Source organism: Sinocyclocheilus rhinocerous, unplaced genomic scaffold, assembly GCF_001515625.1.
Source record: "Sinocyclocheilus rhinocerous isolate Xijiao unplaced genomic scaffold, SAMN03320098_v1.1 scaffold3021, whole genome shotgun sequence".
NCBI lineage: Eukaryota > Metazoa > Chordata > Actinopteri > Cypriniformes > Cyprinidae > Sinocyclocheilus > Sinocyclocheilus rhinocerous.
Window position 1 is genome coordinate 1 of NW_015625638.1, and position 19,695 is coordinate 19,695.

Genomic DNA, 19,695 nt, shown 5'->3' on the forward strand with positions numbered 1-19,695 from the left:
ATGATAATCACTGAATTCAATGATGAACTGCCTTTAACTGAAAATGTGTTTACTATTGTCGTTTTTCATTATTGACACACTGTTTTCCTATTTAATACTGTAAAGCTGCTTTGACACAATCTGTATTGTTAAAAGCACTATATAAATAAAGGTGGCTTGACTTTCTTTGGTCATTTGTGTAACTTGAAAGCCTCTGGCATCATGTGTGTTTGTGTGCTGGAAGAGAAATATCAAACATATTGAACACTAACAGAACAGACTGCATATGCTTATTAAAAATATCATCAAGAGCTGCTGGAAATCTTGGCTCCTCTTTGCACTTTATTATTATTATTTTCTCTCTGATCAGTCCTGTTCTGCAAGCTCAGGTTTGTCCTCTCGTGTTTTCTGCTCTTATGCTGGTTTATGAGTTTCATGTATTAATCAAATTATCCAGAGCCTGATATTCTTTTAAAGGGACACCAAGAATAAACACTCTTTCATTGCTCTTAGCTCACTCAAACATTAATATTGTCATCATTTACTCACCCTCATTGTTTCAAATATGTATGACTGCACTTCATCTATAAAACATACATTATTTTCTGGGTGAACTGTCCCTTTAATAGTGCTGTTAATTGTGTTTTAATGGTCAACGTTGCTTTAGATGTTTCACCTAATTCATACATAAAATGTGATGTACAGTAAAAGTATAGCACCATAAATGATAGAATAGTGGACAGAATAAAGAGACGTCTGCAATCTAAGCAGAGACTGACACTGTTCAGATCTCTTCTGAAACTCTAAAGCAGATATAAGCAAACACTTTAATCTATGTATACCAGTGTAAGAAACCATTCCAGAAAACAACGAATCATTTTTCTGATGTCAAATGAAGCACGGCTTTGGTGAAATAACAGAGTAAGACTGTCCAGCAAACACACAAGCGCACATGTGCCAGGACTGAGTGCGTTTCTGTCTTGTGGTTTAAACCAGACTAAAACCATCTGTGCTTAAAATAAAGTCTTAAACCTGCTTCATGCCAGGGCTCTACGCTTACTTTTCTTTTTAGGAGCGCTTGTGCTCCTAATTAAAAAAATTTAGGAGCACGGTCAAAAATTTAGGAGCGAAATTAAAACTGCCAGCAGGTGGCATCAGGTCACTGATTTTATCACTGAATCATTCATTCAGTTGATTCATTCGAGCGGCTGATTCATTCAGGAAAGAAGTACATGACTGTCTTTATGAATGGGTAATTGAATCATTGACTCACTAGATTAATTTAAAACACAGTTCATTCATAAACGAATCACCGCTGTGTTTGAATGGAGATGCGCAGCGGCTCAGCTGTTACTTTAAAAAAAAACTCTTTTCGTTGACGAAATAGAGCAAAATTAGGCAATTGTGTGACAATATAAGTCACTTAATATTAACTTCTTTGTTTAATGAACTGTTGTATTAAATCAATATCACATTTGCAAACTCCCTTAATAATCATTAAAAGCCGTCACTCATCTTAGTTCATCGCGATCTCACGAAACTCCATTATAATCGACGAAGCTCCCTACACTGCACAATGAATCTCTTATTTACACTCTGTCTACACTGTGTTTGTTGTAATGAGAGGATAGGTCTGTGATACATTACTCAACGCTGCAGAAACACAGTATGTTAGAACCTTTGAAGCTCCCTCAGCGCAAACACAAATATGCTGATCGGGTCAGTCGCACAGGTGCTCCTAAATATTATTTCATAGTCGCACGCTGTAGTTTTCAGTCGCACTGTAGAGCCCTGCATGCTCTTGCTTTCTTGATGGAAAGATTCCAGAAACCACAAACATTACATGGAACAAGTCTTAGGACTGTAAAAGCATGCTAAAATAACCTTCAGTCACATAACCCAGCCCTTTCTTAATATAAGACTGACTGCTATTTATGAATCTGATTCATTCAGGGACGAGAATAGCTTCTTCTCAGATAAAAGAGTTATGTGATCAATTGAAAACAGCAGACTCTATGAGCCAAGAATATGTGTTGGACAAAAGTTTGAGCCACTGGAGATAAAAAAAATTAAAAAAGGAAATATGAAGTTCTGCCTCCAAAAAGGTTCAAAGTTGGACTTACAGGTTCTGTAACGAGCCTTTGGCTTTCTTGTGGTAAAGGGTTCACATTAGAAGCTGGTTCCTGAAACTCTTCTACATGTACAGTAGCAACACTTTAAATAAACAGAAGTACATTCACATGATGAGAGCAGACAGCGATCAGCAGCGCTGACCCCGTGACCTCACACTGACAGAGCAAGCTCAAGTCCTTCAGCGATGGACCGGCATGAAGACTCTGAAGTGACAATGATTGGTCATAATTACACATGATGAGGCTTTTAATGAATTACAGCTCCACAAAAATGTGTCAAACATGGAGTTCTTTATTGACTGTAATTGTTTTTGGCAGAACTTTGCGGTTCATGATAGGCCCTTTATAAATATGTGGACAGGAGACAAACAAGTTTGGCTAAAGAAACTGACACATCTTACATCACTAACACCTAATCAATATCTATGGATAACAAACATCTGGGATGGAAAAATAAAAAAAGACAGCATCTTTCATCAAAAGCAGCAGTCTGTTATAAATCCCAACAAATACCTTTCAGACGGATGAAATCACGAATCTAATCAGTCTACTCTACCGTGATACAGATGTGAGGGAAGGACGCAGAACGAGAGAGAGAGACAAAGAAACGTTTAATGAACACAGCAGAAGCATTAAGACAATTATGTGTTAAAACATGAGAATCCCTATAATAACAGCAGGCATCATGAAGGGAATGTGAAGGCAACGTTAGCAACGTTTCTCCATTACAGTGATCATAAAGAGCTTCAGACACTCGTCAATGTTCTTGTGTAAGGACAGCTTCGGCTCGATGCGTGTCTGAGATCAGATGAAGCTCATCTAAAGATCGCTCACATACTTACACCGTTTACAGTGATTTGCTGTAGTTTTGAGAATCGAAATAAAAGTTCTGCATCTTTAATTTTTCATGAACTTAACAGTTACGGAGTAAATTTTGGTAACCGATGCTGAGAACAGCTGACATATAAAGCCTTATATCTGTAAAACACATACACTGAGCCTACCTGCTGTTTAATGTTAAATGTAGCACCTACAGAAGATGATGTTTTCTCCAGGACTGAGACTATTAAAAACATCAACTGAACCTGAAGCTGCTGTGTGTGAATGTGTTCAGTGCATATGATAAAACCCAAGCCTTCCTTCATCATTTCAGAGAAATAAACAGATCATAAGCTAGAATAGCTTCACTAGACTCCTACATTCTGTGAGATCACATCTGTGCAGCAAGCAGGAGAAAAGCATTCATGTGCGGTCATTATGCTTTGATAACGTAACAAATCTCATGTAAAACAATCCTCCGGAGATCAAGTCTAGATCAACAGTAACTGCACTTTCTCATCCAAAACATAACAGAGAGAGTAGGAAGCGAGTCCAGTGAGAGATCGGTCGTTTAGCACGTCTCCGCTGCACTCCACACATGATTTAAAGTGACGATAGAGAACGGCTCATAAGGGCACATTATTACAGTAATGATTATTAATAAGCACAAAGACCTGCCCCTTTAGAACAGTCAGTGTTTGCGTCGGTGTGCTTTTGTAACTCAGTAGTCACATGCGGAGCTCCAAGACTGCTCCCGAAGTTTTCAGAAACAAGACTTTGAATTTGGCTGACATTTAGGGAAACTCTGAAAATAAAGAATTAGAAAACGAATAATCCAATGAAACCCAGTGAGGAGATTCTAGGCCTTCATTTCTCATTAATCCACCTTTTTTTCAGTCGGACTCTTTTGCTCGATCTTCTCTGCGTCTTCATCCTCCTCTCCCTCTGCTCCGGCCGTCAGCCGCTGCTGCTCTTCCTCCTCACCCTCCTCCTCTTCCTCGTCCGTGAAGCCGTCTCTCTTCATCAGCTCCGTGTCGTCGTCAGACTCGGCCATGCAGATGCCGTAGCACATGAGGCTGATGACGCCTAGCGGCAGACCGAAGAGAAAGCAGCCGAGCAGCGGAGAGCTGCGGAACACTGACTGCAGACCAGAGACAGACCATCAGAGTAATGACACGCTAACCAGCTTCATCAGTCACACTCATACACAGCAGTCACACTGAAGCACCTCGCAGATACACACACTCTCACACTCTCACTCTCACTCACTCTCACACTCACACTCACACTCTCACTCACACTCACACTCTCTCACTCTCACTCTCACTCTCTCTCACACTCACACTCTCTCACTCTCACTCTCACTCTCTCTCACACTCACACTCTCTCACTCTCACTCTCACTCTCTCTCACACTCACACTCTCTCACTCTCACTCTCACTCTCTCTCACACTCACACTCTCTCACTCTCACTCTCACTCTCTCTCACACTCACACTCTCTCACTCTCACTCTCACTCTCTCTCACACTCACACTCTCTCACTCTCACTCTCACTCTCTCTCACACTCACACTCTCTCACTCTCACTCTCACTCTCTCTCACACTCACACTCTCTCACTCTCACTCTCACTCTCTCTCACACTCACACTCTCTCACTCTCACTCTCACTCTCTCTCACACTCACACTCTCTCACTCTCACTCTCACTCTCTCTCACACTCACACTCTCTCACTCTCACTCTCACTCTCTCTCACACTCACACTCTCTCACTCTCACTCTCACTCTCTCTCACACTCACACTCTCTCACTCTCACTCTCACTCTCTCTCACACTCACACTCACACACTCACACTCACGCTGATTTTGTTTGGCAGCTGTAACTGAGTTATAACAGCCAGACAAGCCAAGAGCACAAGTCATCCGGTGGAGATGATTATGTTTTAACATAACATCACCACCGTAACATCACTGAAGTCTTTTAGAGTCTAATCTCTGAGTTTTTGGGGAAGTTGTGGCCTAATGGTTAGAGAGTCGAACTCGTAACCACTCTCACTCTCACTCCCACTCTCACTCCCACTCTCACTCTCACTCTCACACAGACACACACACACACACACAAGTAAATAAACTCAGACTCAAGTCAGCATTAGTCTGAACTTTGGTTTTTGTCGTAGCAGAAATGTAAACAGCAACAAAGGTTTAATTAAAGGGAGGAACATGATTTCAGTCAGTACATGAACATCTGTTTACCAAACATTACATGTTCAATAATGATTGATTTAGGTTTGTTTTTCTGAACTTGGCTCACCATTATGGTGGATCTGGCATCGTACGCCACGCGCTTGATCCTCTGGAAGAACCCGTCTCCTCCGAACGCCTGTCGGGAATCACAGGGACAGAGCCGGATCAAGAGAGAGTCCAGAGAGTGAATCTGCTGTCGCTGAAGCGGCTCTAAAACCACTGAAGCTCCTGTGTGTGGCACTTACCGTCCAAACAGACACATTTACAGAAGGTGCTTCATCTCATACAGCTGTGAAAACCAGATCATGTCTGTACTTCGTGTCTAAAGAGACGTGATCCGTCAGTGTTTCAGTGTGAGTGCTTGACGTACCGGAGCGCTGCCGTCCAGAACGCTGCTGAAGAAGCGCAGCAGCTGCTCCAGATCCTCCACAGGCTCCGCCGGCACGAAGTACTGCTCGTTTGAGGTGTTGAGGATGATGATGCTGGGCACAGACACCTCGCTGCGGAGGAAGAGCACTCAACAATCATTCACAGCGCAGGACAAAATCATCAGAACACTAGTATTTCCACCAGCTATAAACGGTTATCTTTTGCTGGAGTGTGTCAGTAGAAAATATCAGTTTGCATTTCCAGTTTGCCATTAATTGTAATAATGCAGTGAGATATATGTTAGTGCTGCACACAGAGATGTGATCTGATCATCATCCGTCTGTCTGGAGTCACATGAAGAAACAGAACAAACTGAGACAGACTCAATCCAGAAGAACTGATGCTTCAAGAAACCTCCTGCGAAGCTCCTGAGAAACTCTGCTCAAGTGCACCGAGGGCAAAAGCTGCTTTAAACACAAAGATGCTCACACCAAATGTTGATTTCATTTAGTTAATAGAAGTTAATTGATAAAGAAATCTATTTATGACACTATTGTTGACAGCATCCTCATTTTACAGCATTTTTACACAAGTGCCTAAAACGTTTAGCAGCACTGTAGCTTTGCAGGAGGTTTCTCGAAGCGTCTCGGAGACACAGTTCTTCTGGATTGAGTCTGTCTCAGTTTGTTCTGTTTCTTCATGTGACTCCAGACAGACTGATGATGATCAGATCACATCTCTGTGTGCAGCACCGGCTGCTGTCAGAACATCTGCGGATCCAGACACACTCACCCCATTATCAGGCTGTTGATATAGTCGTTCCCCTCCATGTGGCCAAACTGGAAATCCCTGCAGGACAGCATGAGAGAGCTCTTCTGATCATTACAGAAACACTGAGTACAGACAGAAAGAGCGGCTGATGTTGTCCATCTGTGACTGTGTTCATCTCTCAGCTCTAATCTCTACTCTATGCTATTCTAGAAATAAAAGCAAAAACAGAGCAGCTTACAGACTGTTAACTAGCGCTTGTCTAGTTGGACCAGGACAAACATGACAAGCTTCTAGATATTTGTCCGTCCAGACTGAAAAAAACAAACAAGAACACAATATATCCGAGGGGTCGAGCGCTAAGGACTCGTGCGGACGATTACGTGACACACAACTGAAATATATCCTGGCTAATATCTCGAAACTGAAAGAGAAGTCAAAAACCCTGTTTACTGTCATAACACGTGTGATAATATGATGTGGTGTATATATAAAGGATGTCTGTATGATTACATATACACTTACAGTTCATATCAAAATGCAAGTGTGTACAGTATCTGTAATGCGTTGCAGCATGTAGTAATATGATCATGTGATCACACATGGGGTAATTCATGTGGTTTTTCATTTCCTTGGGTAAAAACAATAATACGTAATCTCAGGAACCTGTTTGTTCACAGAAGAAGCTGCTGAAGAACAGCAGATATCCCCTGATCTACAGTCGAGCGCAGCAGCTGAAGACTCTCACCTGTTGAACTGATCTCTGTGTTCAGTAGCAACTCTCTGGATCAGACCTTTCAACCTGAACGAACACGAGGCGGTTAAGCACAGAAGAAAACACTGACACCACAGCGTCACATGACACAGAAACCGTCTCTGTACCTGCTGCTGCGCTCTGTCGGATCTCTCTCATCAGTAACAGCGATCGCCACCAGTTTACCTGAGACACAAAGAAAGAACAGTTCCTGATCAAGACAGACGCCTTTTGAAGACAGAGAATAAAGGCTAACAGTAATTCACACTCATCAGAAATCCAGTCTAAGCTGCGAGTTTGTGTGTTTCATTATATGATCATAAGTCAGTGTATGATTATTTCATATGGAAAGCTCAGAAATCAGTGTAAAGCTGGGGACACACTACACGACTAGCGGAAACATCCTAAGACTGAACACACTTAAAGACTGTTTCCATCGACCGCAGCAGATTCTGGTCTCTGACAGAGAGGAACTCGAACCTAATGACTGAGTCAGTGCACGACACACTTAACCCCTGCGGGTCACGACTGGACAAGTTCTGCAAAACCAAACACACAAAACACTCACAAGAACCGCAGCATCTACCCGCGCTACTCTGCGGACAGCACCGGTGCTTTACCTTAGTTTGTGCTTAAAATAACAGAAAACATTTGTTTTTTTTGGTTACACTTTATTTTGATAGTCCACTTTAGACATTCTACTAACTAGAAGTAACTTTGCAACTACATGTCTACTAACTCTCAGAGTAGACTGTGATGTTAGGTTTAGGGTTAGTAGAATAAGTTGACATATACTTGCAAAGTTTCTCATAGTCAGTGTGTTGTATGTTGTGGACCCATCAAGTGTTAGAAGATATTACGCAGACAGTCTACTAATACTCCAGTGACTGCTAGTTGACATGTAGATGCAAAGTTACTTACAGTTAGTAGAATGTCTAAAGTGGACTATCAAAATAAAGTGTTACCGTTTTTTTGACAGAGAGGAACTCGAACCTAATGACTGAGTCAGTGCACGACACACTTAACCCCTGCGGGTCACGACTGGACAAGTTCTGCAAAACCAAACACACAAAACACTCACAAGAACCGCAGCATCTACCCGCGCTACTCTGCGGACAGCACCGGTGCTTTACCTTAGTTTGTGCTTAAAATAACAGAAAACATTTGTTTTTTTTGGTTACACTTTATTTTGATAGTCCACTTTAGACATTCTACTAACTAGAAGTAACTTTGCAACTACATGTCTACTAACTCTCAGAGTAGACTGTGATGTTAGGTTTAGGGTTAGTAGAATAAGTTGACATATACTTGCAAAGTTTCTCATAGTCAGTGTGTTGTATGTTGTGGACCCATCAAGTGTTAGAAGATATTACGCAGACAGTCTACTAATACTCCAGTGACTGCTAGTTGACATGTAGATGCAAAGTTACTTACAGTTAGTAGAATGTCTAAAGTGGACTATCAAAATAAAGTGTTACCGTTTTTTCTGCTATGTTGGTGTTGTTTCTAATAAACGTCACAGCAATGTGTCTTGAATATGTTTTGCATTAAGTTTGGAATTAATGCTTGCGTAGACATTTCATTACCTAGGCCTGTGTCCATTCAGTTCTCTTAATTATAACATTCCTAGCGCTATTATTAAATGTTTAGTCAACAATATATTAATTATCTCATGTATGTCTAAAATCAGGTATTAAAAATGAATTGTTACATTTCCCGAGGTTAGAGCGAAATAAAACATTGCTTAATAAATGCAAAGTAATGTAATTTCCTCTTCCATTTGACACAAAACTATTATATATAAATATATACATATATATATATATATATATAATGAAATCTTAATAACAAATTGAAGTTAAAATGTAAGAAAAGTGGAATTAGCCTATAGACTAATTTGATTTTTCGTAACTTTTATTAGACTGTAGATCGAAATAAAATAATTCTTGATAATCGTTAAAATGGGAGAAATCACTGAGAAAATTTTGGCTATACTTTCGACTGCAGAAAAAAACCCGAAACCATTTAATTTGCAGTGTTCACTTATGAATTAAAAGAAAGACAAGAAATAAATCACGACAAGAACAATCGAGATTTTTCTGGTTATCAAGAAAAAAATATTACGAAATTACAGAAAGAAAGCTGAATGATGTTTGACAGTGAACGTATCTCCACATACAATCACTGGAGTCAGTCGCAAACATTAAACATGTTTAAATAATCTTTGTAAAAACGGCTGGTTATTTGAATTCTAAGATTATAATCTTTAGACACCACACACTATGTGACTTTTTCTGCCGACTGCAAACAGCGACTGAGCCCTGTGTTCTCGGCTTAACAGAAACCAACACATAATGGAAAAATAACAATCATTTCTAAAGTATGTTCACAAACGTGTTTGCTCCAGGGTTGAGCTTTCCTTCCAGCACATGCTGCTGAGTATTTAACTGAACACGGCAGAGCTGTATTACCGGTCTCTCCCAGCTCATACAGCGTGAATCCATCGATCGGCAGGTAGCTCTGGAATCGCTCTCGGTTCACCCAGGACGACAAGCTGCCGTCTTCATACTCTGAAACACAACACACATCTCACTACAGAGACAGAGAGCAAGCCACATACATCTGTGACCAAGCACTGCACACACACTCATTAGATGCTGATTCACGGTTGTCTTCACGTACCATCGTATGTGAAATAGGTTCCATCTTTGAAGACGACCACTGAAGGCAATTCATGCAAAGCCACAGACTGCAGCAGAACAACACAGTTCAGTGAGATTTCACGCGATTGTTTAAAACAGCAGACTGGATAAATCAAAGCACAAGCAGCAGAATCTGAAGATGATTGACCTCACCTCTGGTAAGACGTCTTCAGACGCAGAGAAGAAATACGTGCACACAATGAGTTCAGACGCCACCTCTGTGTACTTCTCCTGAAATCACACAACAGCGAAATGGACTCAAAGCGTAAAGATAAGAGTGATAGCAGATTCTCTCCCCGTCAGCAGATCTGACTGCTCTGTAATAAACAGCATTGAGCCGCACTTGTGCTATTTAGAGGGCCGTGTTTCCATCCGGGTTCATGAGGAACTGCAGGGTTTGTGAGCTGATGGAAGGCTAATAATGAAACTGTGATATGGGTTGGTGTGATTGTCAGGAGTCTGATGAGCTGCGTGTTTGAGAGTGAAGTGTCACTGTGTTCATTTACATGCTTCTCCACTTCAACATCACACCGAGTCCCAATCCTGAGTGTACTTGTGTTAATAAATCACATCTGCTTTGCCATTATGAGGTAAAAAATAAATCAAATTAGCATGAGGCGGCAAGATAAAATGTGAAATAAATGAAAGACACTGAATTAACTGTATAATGGTTGTCAACGAAATAATTAATTTTCTTTAAAAAAACACTAATACTAGATATTTTTCTGATATTAACCACTTTTCTTAATCAAATATGTTTTTTGTAATATCCGACACACTGATAAATGGCACCATCTGCTGGGTGTGTAACTGCAGCGCTTGCTTGTTCAGTTACAGGACAAGAAAACAAAAAACTGATTATTGATTAGAGATGCACCGATCGAGCGGACACACCGGTGACAGGCCGGTCAGTCATAATATATGATAGAGGTAAGCAACATAACAGATGTTTTCCCGAATATCAGCACGATTGCAATGTGACACTGATTTTATACAATAGTAGTTCAATAAACAAGTTAAAATTAAGTGACTTACATTTTAGACACAATATTGACTGTTTTTGCTCAATTTTGCAAACGAATCCAATCAAAGCCACAGCAGAACTGTGTTGTGTCTCTGATCAACACACAGCGGTGATTCATTACTGAATGAATCCACATGTTTGAACGGATCGAGTGAGTCAGTGATTCTGTAACCCATTCATAAACACAGTCACTTGCCTCGTTTCTGAATGAATCAGCCGTTTAAATGAATCGGCTGAATGAATGACTCACTGGTGTCTAGACACACAAACTGCTGGTTTGTTTCATATATAAAAGCATCATTGCATTTTTCCAAACATTTCTTAATTGTATGTTAAAAATAAATTTTTTAAACATCAATCTTATGTTTTTTATGAAATTTTGCAGTGTAAATGCATTTATGGCAGCTCAGCTTCATAACACAGTCTGTGTAAATACATCTAATAGCACTTCAGATGCAGCTTCTGTGTTTGCTGCAGTGCAAAGATGGAGTTTGATACTGATTTCATTTGAATGGTAACAGCTCTTCAGTTTCTTATTATCCTAACTGAATTAATTGCTACAATGTATGAACTTAATGTGAAAGATGACACATTTAATAAAGTTAGGGAAAAAATGCTTATTTATAAACAGTGGGAAATGTAGTCTGTTTGTTTGAAGACTCGGTCTCAGCACACACACATTCACATGTTAACTTTAGTTAAGTGTAGATATGAAGACGGACTGAGCAGCTCACTTTCAGAGGAGACTCGCCTCCCACATACAGAAACAACACACTGTGCCTCTTCAAGACGTGCTCGAACATCTGTCTGCTGGGCAGCGACCGCACGGCTGGCCTGAAACACACACACACACACACACACACACACAGACAGACACAGACACACACACACAGACAGACACAGACACACAGAGACAAACACACACACACACACACAGAGAGACACACACGCACACAGACACACACGCACACAGACACAGACACACAGACACACACACGCACGCACACACACACACACACACGCACGCGCACACACACACAATCATGAGAAAAGGACTTTCCTAACCTGAGCCAGTGGAGTGCAGCTTTAACTTGCCCCAACACACTCTCTGCGTCCCAATTCAGCTCCATACACTACTAGAGCATGCACTGTTTTTGCAGATAAAGCATGTGGAGGTTTTGGAGCAAACGATCACATCATAAGTGTGCCGTGAAACGCTGCGAGAATCTGTGGATTAGTCATCTCAACACACTCCTTCCTCTCTCAGACACTAGTTAGGGTGCAGAGCATGTGAATTGGGACACAGGGACTTTTCTAGTAATCCTGATGCTCTTGATCAGTGGTTTATTATTACAATATACTGAGAAAACTGATATATATGTAGTGTTTACTGCACTGACAATCAATACTACTCTCTACACACTTTCACTTTACTAAGGTGATATTTACAAGGGTTTCACATAATAAAATGTTAACTTTTAAAAGGTAGTAGTATTTAATAATCATTTTGTTTAATGTGAGCTCAAGGCCAGTTATAGCGGTGAGACTCTGCTGCAAAAAAACATGTCGTAGGAAACAATGCACAGGTGGCTTATAACCATAGATAAAACTACATCCAATAGCCTTTAAAGTCTTAACAAGGTTTGGAGAAAAAAAAACATTTAAGGTTTAAAATTCAGAAATATAACTATAGTTTCGACAGTATCTGAATTAAATTCTCACCCAGCCACTCTGTTGGCAAACTCAATAATGTCATCTTTGGTTCTTGGTCCCTTGTAATTATACGCCAGCTCCCCCTTCAGCCTGAGAGAGAGAAACACACTTTTATTTAATCAACGGCATAAATACAGAACAATTCCACTGAATCTCTGACTCACCATACACCACATGAACACGTGATGCCACGACATGCATCTAAAACACGTCGTTCACACCTACAGTGGGTATAGTCTATAAACACCTGTTAAAACTGCAGCTTTTCAGACGCAAAGCAAAGTCATGTCAGATGCTTTTACACCTGTAACGTAATACTGAAACCAAGAAAACAAACAAACAGAAACACCGAACCCTAATCACATTCAAACTCTTACCGGTCATCATTTAACTATTATTATTATTTATTTATTTATATTAATCAGTGATTCAGTTTAATAATCGGCAGATGTTTTGATAGACAAACTTCAAGTCTATTCAAAAGTAGTGAAAGTGCATTTGCATACACTTTTTATTTATTTAATTTGTTATATTATTGCATTAAATGGCACGCTGGGGTTGACTGATATCTGTCAGCTAAATGTTAGATGCTGTACTGAGAGGTAAGTGGATGTAAAACTCCTTAATATTTAAGAAATATTGTCTGTTTACTGTGTGTTCACATTATTTTAACAGTATATGTAAATGTATAATTTATAAATACTATAGATGATTAACCCTCTATTGTGATGTAAATGATGCAATAAGTTATCTCCCAGTAACTGGTGCGGTGCAACAGCCAAACAGGAGCATTTACTACAGTAACAGAAGTACACAAGACTATCCCAGTGTCCTCCAGAGAGCGAGGAGTCAAGCACTGATCCAGCAACACATGCACAGATCTGAGCTCTGGACGAGGTTAGGACTGACAGATATCAACCCCAGCAAAGCAGTCATATAGCTAATCAAATAAATATATTCAATTATATAAATGCACTTTTCACATTTGCACATTTTCTTGTGAGAGGGACTCTGTCCTTCATTAGAAGAATTGTTAGCCTCATGAGGAATTTAATCAACACCTCGGTCCCCAGACTCCATGCCTGCGTCTGACGGGATTCACAGAGACACACACACTCACTCACTCACACACACTCACTCACTCACACACTCACTCACTCACACACTCACTCACTCACACACTCACTCACTCACACACTCACTCACTCACACACTCACTCACTCACACACTCACTCACTCACACACTCACTCACTCACACACTCACTCACTCACACACTCACTCACTCACACACTCACTCACTCACACACTCACTCACTCACACACTCACTCACTCACACACTCACTCACTCACACACTCACTCACTCACACACTCACTCACTCACACACTCACTCACTCACACACTCACTCACACTCACACGCTCACTCTCACACGCTCACTCGCACACGCTCACTCGCACACGCTCACACACGCTCACTCACAAACAAACAAACTAACACACACACACACAATCACTCACACTCACACTCTCACACGCTCACTCGCACACATGCTCACTCGCACACTCACAAACAAACACTCACACACACACACACTCTCTCACACACACACACACTCTCTCACACACACACACACTCTCTCACACACACACACACTCTCTCACACACACACACACTCTCTCACACACACACACACTCTCTCACACACACACACACTCTCTCACACACACACACACTCTCTCACACACACACACACTCTCTCACACACACACACACTCACACACACTCACTCACTCGCACACTCGCACACACACACTCGCACACACACACACACGATCAGTGAGACCGAATCTCGCACACTCGGGGCAGAGACTCACTGCAGATTATACTCACTCATAACGGACAATAGCCTTTTATAAGTTACCGTTAGCTACCTTCTTGTGGGCCTCTTTCATTTTCAGACCACAAAAGGAGGAACTCCGTCCATACAAGAATGATCCCACATTTCACAACAGTTCTGGAGGTAAACGGCAGGGTTTGATGAGAAACAAGCCACAGTCAGACAGAGTCAGTCACTATTACACCGCTCTTCTGGGCTTGTGTTTTCTGCTTCATCATGACTGTGTTTCCTGAGCGAACAGCCACGAGATCCCAAACACTCCCATTTATTTATTTATGGCACACGCATTTGGATTCTTTATGTAAATAGTGTTGTCTAATGACTGGATTGCATCTATTTTACTTTTTGGTGAGGCGACAGATTTGTTTATAAACCTAGTTGGCCATAGTAATGAATATTTAACTGGTTCAAAGTAAGGATTTAAAATAGACGACTGGTGCAAATCCATTTGTGCTTCGTGTCAGAAATACAACAGAAATATAGCATCAGTTCTCTGTCAGGGATTTGTCATCTGGTGTAGAAACATGTCCAATCAGCACTAACCATTATTCTACACGCTTTCTTAAGATCAGCCAGTCACCAGATTGTTTGGTCAGCCCACGACTAGCTGATTTCATCTGCACATGTGTATTAGCGTGAGAGGACCGCTGGAGAGAGACTCACAGTTTAATGGTGGGATATCCTCGCACGCCGAACTCCGACGCCACACCTGCGTCACACACATGAACACAATCACATAACTATCAGCAGCAGAGAGATCGAATCATTTGTGTTACTGTAACTGACAAAAGCCCAGTCTAGTGTTGTATCAGATCGCCGATACACGATATTATCTGCATTTAATGTGATCACAATTAAATAAAAACATTGAAAGTTACTAATTAAAACGCTTCCTTTTCCACAGTTATTCAAAGAGTGAGTAAATTACATACAGAAAAAAAATAACATTATAACTGACTTCAGTGATTAATTACAACAATTATTTAAGCTTTAATATAGTTATTTCAAACACAGTATGTTTGATTGCTTCATAAAGACACAAGCGTGACTGCACAGAGACCTTGTATATCATGAATAAAGTCGAGCATTCATTGGTTCTCACCCGAGTATGCCGTGCCGTCCATTTTTCCGACTCGGACCGGCGACCCCGAGCGCGTCAGCTCCGCTCCCACCTCCTGCCAGATCGGCTCCAGCTTCTTACAGTATCCACACCACGGAGCATAAAACTACAGCACCGCATGAAGACCAATCAAACACACACCCACACACGCACTCGCACACACTCATTAGATCATGTGTGTTTGACTCACATCCACCAGCCAAACGTCCTCCATCCTGCTGTCTTTAAACCTGAACAAGGAAGAAAAAACAAACAGGATCTGCATTTACTGGAGGAAACGACAGCACAAGAAAAGCCCCAGAGGAGTGGATACCGGCTGCTGACTGGACTAAATATGATTGAAAACAATCTCACGGATCACACATTCAAAACAAACAACTTAATAATTCCATAAACTGAGCATGCATAGATTAAATAAGGAGTTTGAGGCTCATGAAACACGACTGCGTTCTCTGAGGCGTTTGTGTTGTCTTTGTCCAAGAGATATTAATTCACTGATGACTCTTCTCGTTCGAGAGGCTGCGGGTTCGACTCCCGTGTGTTGCATTAATACAACAGAACATGTCGAGCATCAGTTCAGTTCTTCTCTTCTTCAGCGTCTTGCAGAGCAATGCTTTTTTGTATCTGTAACTCATGAACATTGTATTTGCTATTGCAGCTACAGCATTTAATCTTGCACATAGACGTTCATGATAATGAAGCAAAAATACTGAAATAAATTTACATCCTTCAACTTTCACTCAAACAGAACAGCTTTTTGACGACATCTTTTAAACTCATGTACCAAACCTCAGTACAGAAAAGAAAACTACTTGTCAAGTGATTTCATGAGGTTTAATCTAAACATGCAAGTACTGTAATCATGGGCTTCATGTCTGAAGTAAGCATTGAAGCACAGTCAGGTTTCTAAGAGCACTATGTGAGCATCAGTAAATGATGAACACACACAGGCCAGTGCTTCATATTCAGACCTGCAGCTGGCAGATACTGTATGAATATGAATATGAATATGAATGATATGAACTGAGTCAAAGCATCGGATCTTCACACTGAGCCCCAACTCTGTCGACCTTTCTCAAAATAGTGTACGCATGATGACAATGACTCCGAAAGAATATCTGAAAGGAGAAGGAATATCTCACGTGTCATCGAGGTCCTGCACCAAAGCTAACGCGGAACTGAAGAGAAGAGAAGAGAACGCTGCAAACACACACAATCACAGCATCAGACGCCGATCTGGTTCATGATGAATGGCTGATATAAAGAGGTGTAAAAGAGCTGTGAAGAGTCTGTACCCGCTCTGAGCAGCGCCATGGCTCCGGATCAGAAGCGCAGCAACAGGAAATGCGAACAGCAGCAGCGGCGCATGCGCAGTGACGCCATGCGCTTCCAGTCAAAAGCGGAAGCTGCGTCCGACTCGCTCGCGTTCCCTATATAGTGGATGACACGCAGCACACTACATAGAGAAGGAAAACGAGAGCATTCGGACACGTAAATAATTCGCGAAAGCTTCATATTCATAGAATACAGTGGTCTGACTCCAAAACAACAACTTTCTCATTGATCTAACTTAAAAAAGTAATGTTTTAAACAAGTGTAAACGTAAAAGGTGACAACATTGTAAGCACACATAATATTGTTGCATAAATTGAAACCCTTTTATCATTGCATTGTACTCTGTAACTTATTTTTCTTCTTCTTTTGAATAGACTAACTTTTCTCACTGTAAAACAAACAAGCAAACAAACAAAACGTTCTACTATCCCTAAAAGTATGTTTTTATTTTGTGAAGAAAAATACATACTTTTGAGAGTGTAGCAGATAAGTGTGCAAGTTTTGGGACAAATTAGGCCTATTTCATCATAATTGGCCCGAATGCAATGATTGGATGTCCTGCCTGTCTGTCAGCTTGTATTTGCATACCTCCGAGAGTTTGGGGCGTGGCTACTGTAGTAGGCGGAGCCAGAGGGTGTTTAGCGGTGTGGAAAAAGAAATTAAGATTCTGTTACAAAAACACAAGCCATACACAGACAGACAACGGGGTGAAACAAGGATAAAGATTGGCGCTGTCTTTACAAGATGCAGGAATTTGATGGAATATTTGGGATTCAATTCGATGAACTTGGGGAGCTTTTTTTTCTCGATGGGTAAGCTAAACTTTAAAGAACTTAAATGAATTTGTTGGAGCTTTTATTGAAATTAGTGTAATTTTACCTGTTGAGACATGCTTTCACTTCCCTAGAGCAGTAAGAGCTGCGTTTGTGATGTTTGAGTTCGTAGTTGAGTACTTAGGCTTTAAAGTCCACATGAAATCAAAATTTGCAATATTTATTTTATTAGCGCACATTGCTAGTCTTAAAGGGATAGTTCACCCAAAAATGAAAATTCGGTCATTAATTACTCACCCTCATGTTGTTCCAAACCTGTAAGTCCTTCATTCATCTTCAGAACACAAATTAAGATATTTTTGATGAATTCTGAGAGCTCTCTGACCCTCCATCGACAGCAAGCATCCTAACACGATCAAGGTCCAGAAACGTAGCAAAGACATCATTAAAATAATCCATGTGACATAAGCGGTTCAACCGTAATTTAACGAAGCTGCAAGAATACGTTTTGTGTGCGCAAAAGAAAACAGAAATAACGACTTTATTCAACAATTCGTCTCCTCCGCGTCACCCTGGCGCCATTTTGGAGAGTATCCACTGAACGTAAACAGCGTATGCTGTTCTTTTTGTTGACACAGAACAGCCTCTGTACTATATTGCTCTGTGTTGTATTGAAATGAAAAGCTTATGCATCATCTTGAAAATAAAGCTTCATGTCTTTAAGTCTGTACTGTAAATAGTCAGTGTTATTTCTCTGAATAAGATGTGTATGTAGGGGTGCCTCAGGGCTCAGTACCTGGACCACTTCTCTTCTCTGTCTACATGGCATCACTAGGTTCTGTCATTCAGAAACATGGCTTTTCATATCATTGCTATGCTGATGACACTCAACTCTACCTCTCATTCCATCCTGATGATCCGACGATAGCTGCTCGCATCTCAGCTTGTCTAACAGACATTTCTTGTTGGATGATGGACCAGTACCTTCAACTCAACCTTGCCAAGACAGAACTGCTTGTGGTTCCAGCAAACCCATCGTTTCATCGCAAGACTATTGCAATGCTCTCTTGGCAGGTCTTCCAGCCAGTTCTATCAAACCTTTACACTTAATCCAGAACGCGGGATTAATCTTTAATGAGCAGAAAAGAACGCACGTCACACCTCTGTTTATCAGTTTGCACTGGCTACCAATAGCTGCTCGCATTAAATTCAAGACATTAATGTTTGCTTACAAAACCACCACTGGCTCTGCAGCCCTTTACCTAAATTCATTTCTTCAGAGTTATGTGCCTCTAGAAGCTTGCGTTCTGCAAGTGAACGTCGCTTTATTGTTCATCCCAAAGAGGCAACAAAATCACTTTCTCTGGCGGGAGAAAGAGATCAAATTACTTCATTCTTTTAACACCCTCAGCCACGATTTATTATTAAGCCATCAGCCATTTACCCCTTACCCCAAATTACCCCTTTTTATTTTTTATTTTTATCTCAGGTATGTATGACTAGTTCTCCCAAATTCTCTTATTGTGTAGTGTTTTGAACTGACCTGTGTCTTTTTTTTCTTTTTTTTTTTCTCTCTCTTTTTTTTGTGTTAGTTGCTGTTTTTCTTTTAGTATTATTAATATGTAAATATCACTCTCTATCAGGGGCGTCATGCACTCATTAATTTTGAGGGGGCATGAGTGGGGGAGGGGGTGGGCTCTTCATGACACACAGAAGCCATGATAACACTGCATAACTGATATAGGCTTATGTTTTATTTATTTTTTTCCTTTTCATTTGAAATATTCCCAAACGTGTTAAATATATCATGAAATATCTCAATTCTCAATTATGTGTAAGCAAATGCATTTTGCACATGTATAGATTATGTTAGTTGATCTATAATGGGCGATGAGCAAAGTAGCCTAACAGTATAATCTATTAACTACGCATAATAACCCATCTTTTTCCTTAAGTACCATGTATGTTCCTGTCCTGAGAATATTGTATACAGTAGCAGCACTCAGAAACTTATTGACATATACTTCAAGCAAAGCGTCTAATAGCTATGTATTGGAAGAAAG

General features: G+C 40.7%; 1 protein-coding gene across 1 annotated transcript; it reads right to left on the reverse strand.

Annotated features, from left to right (window-relative positions):
- Nucleotides 1-2,709: 2,709 nt before the first annotated feature.
- On the reverse strand, nt 2,710-16,911 carry tmx3b (thioredoxin related transmembrane protein 3b). Its single transcript, XM_016508276.1, has 16 exons — nt 16,820-16,911; nt 16,667-16,724; nt 15,715-15,754; nt 15,507-15,630; nt 15,068-15,113; nt 12,512-12,592; nt 11,524-11,623; nt 9,919-9,996; nt 9,746-9,812; nt 9,535-9,633; nt 7,192-7,249; nt 7,058-7,111; nt 6,334-6,390; nt 5,543-5,672; nt 5,240-5,308; nt 2,710-4,071 (listed from the first exon to the last, which is right to left on the reverse strand). The coding sequence occupies exons 1-16, from the start codon at nt 16,836-16,838 to the stop codon at nt 3,808-3,810; spliced, it is 1,344 nt and encodes a 447-aa protein (XP_016363762.1). The 5' UTR covers nt 16,839-16,911; the 3' UTR covers nt 2,710-3,807.
- Nucleotides 16,912-19,695: the final 2,784 nt, after the last annotated feature.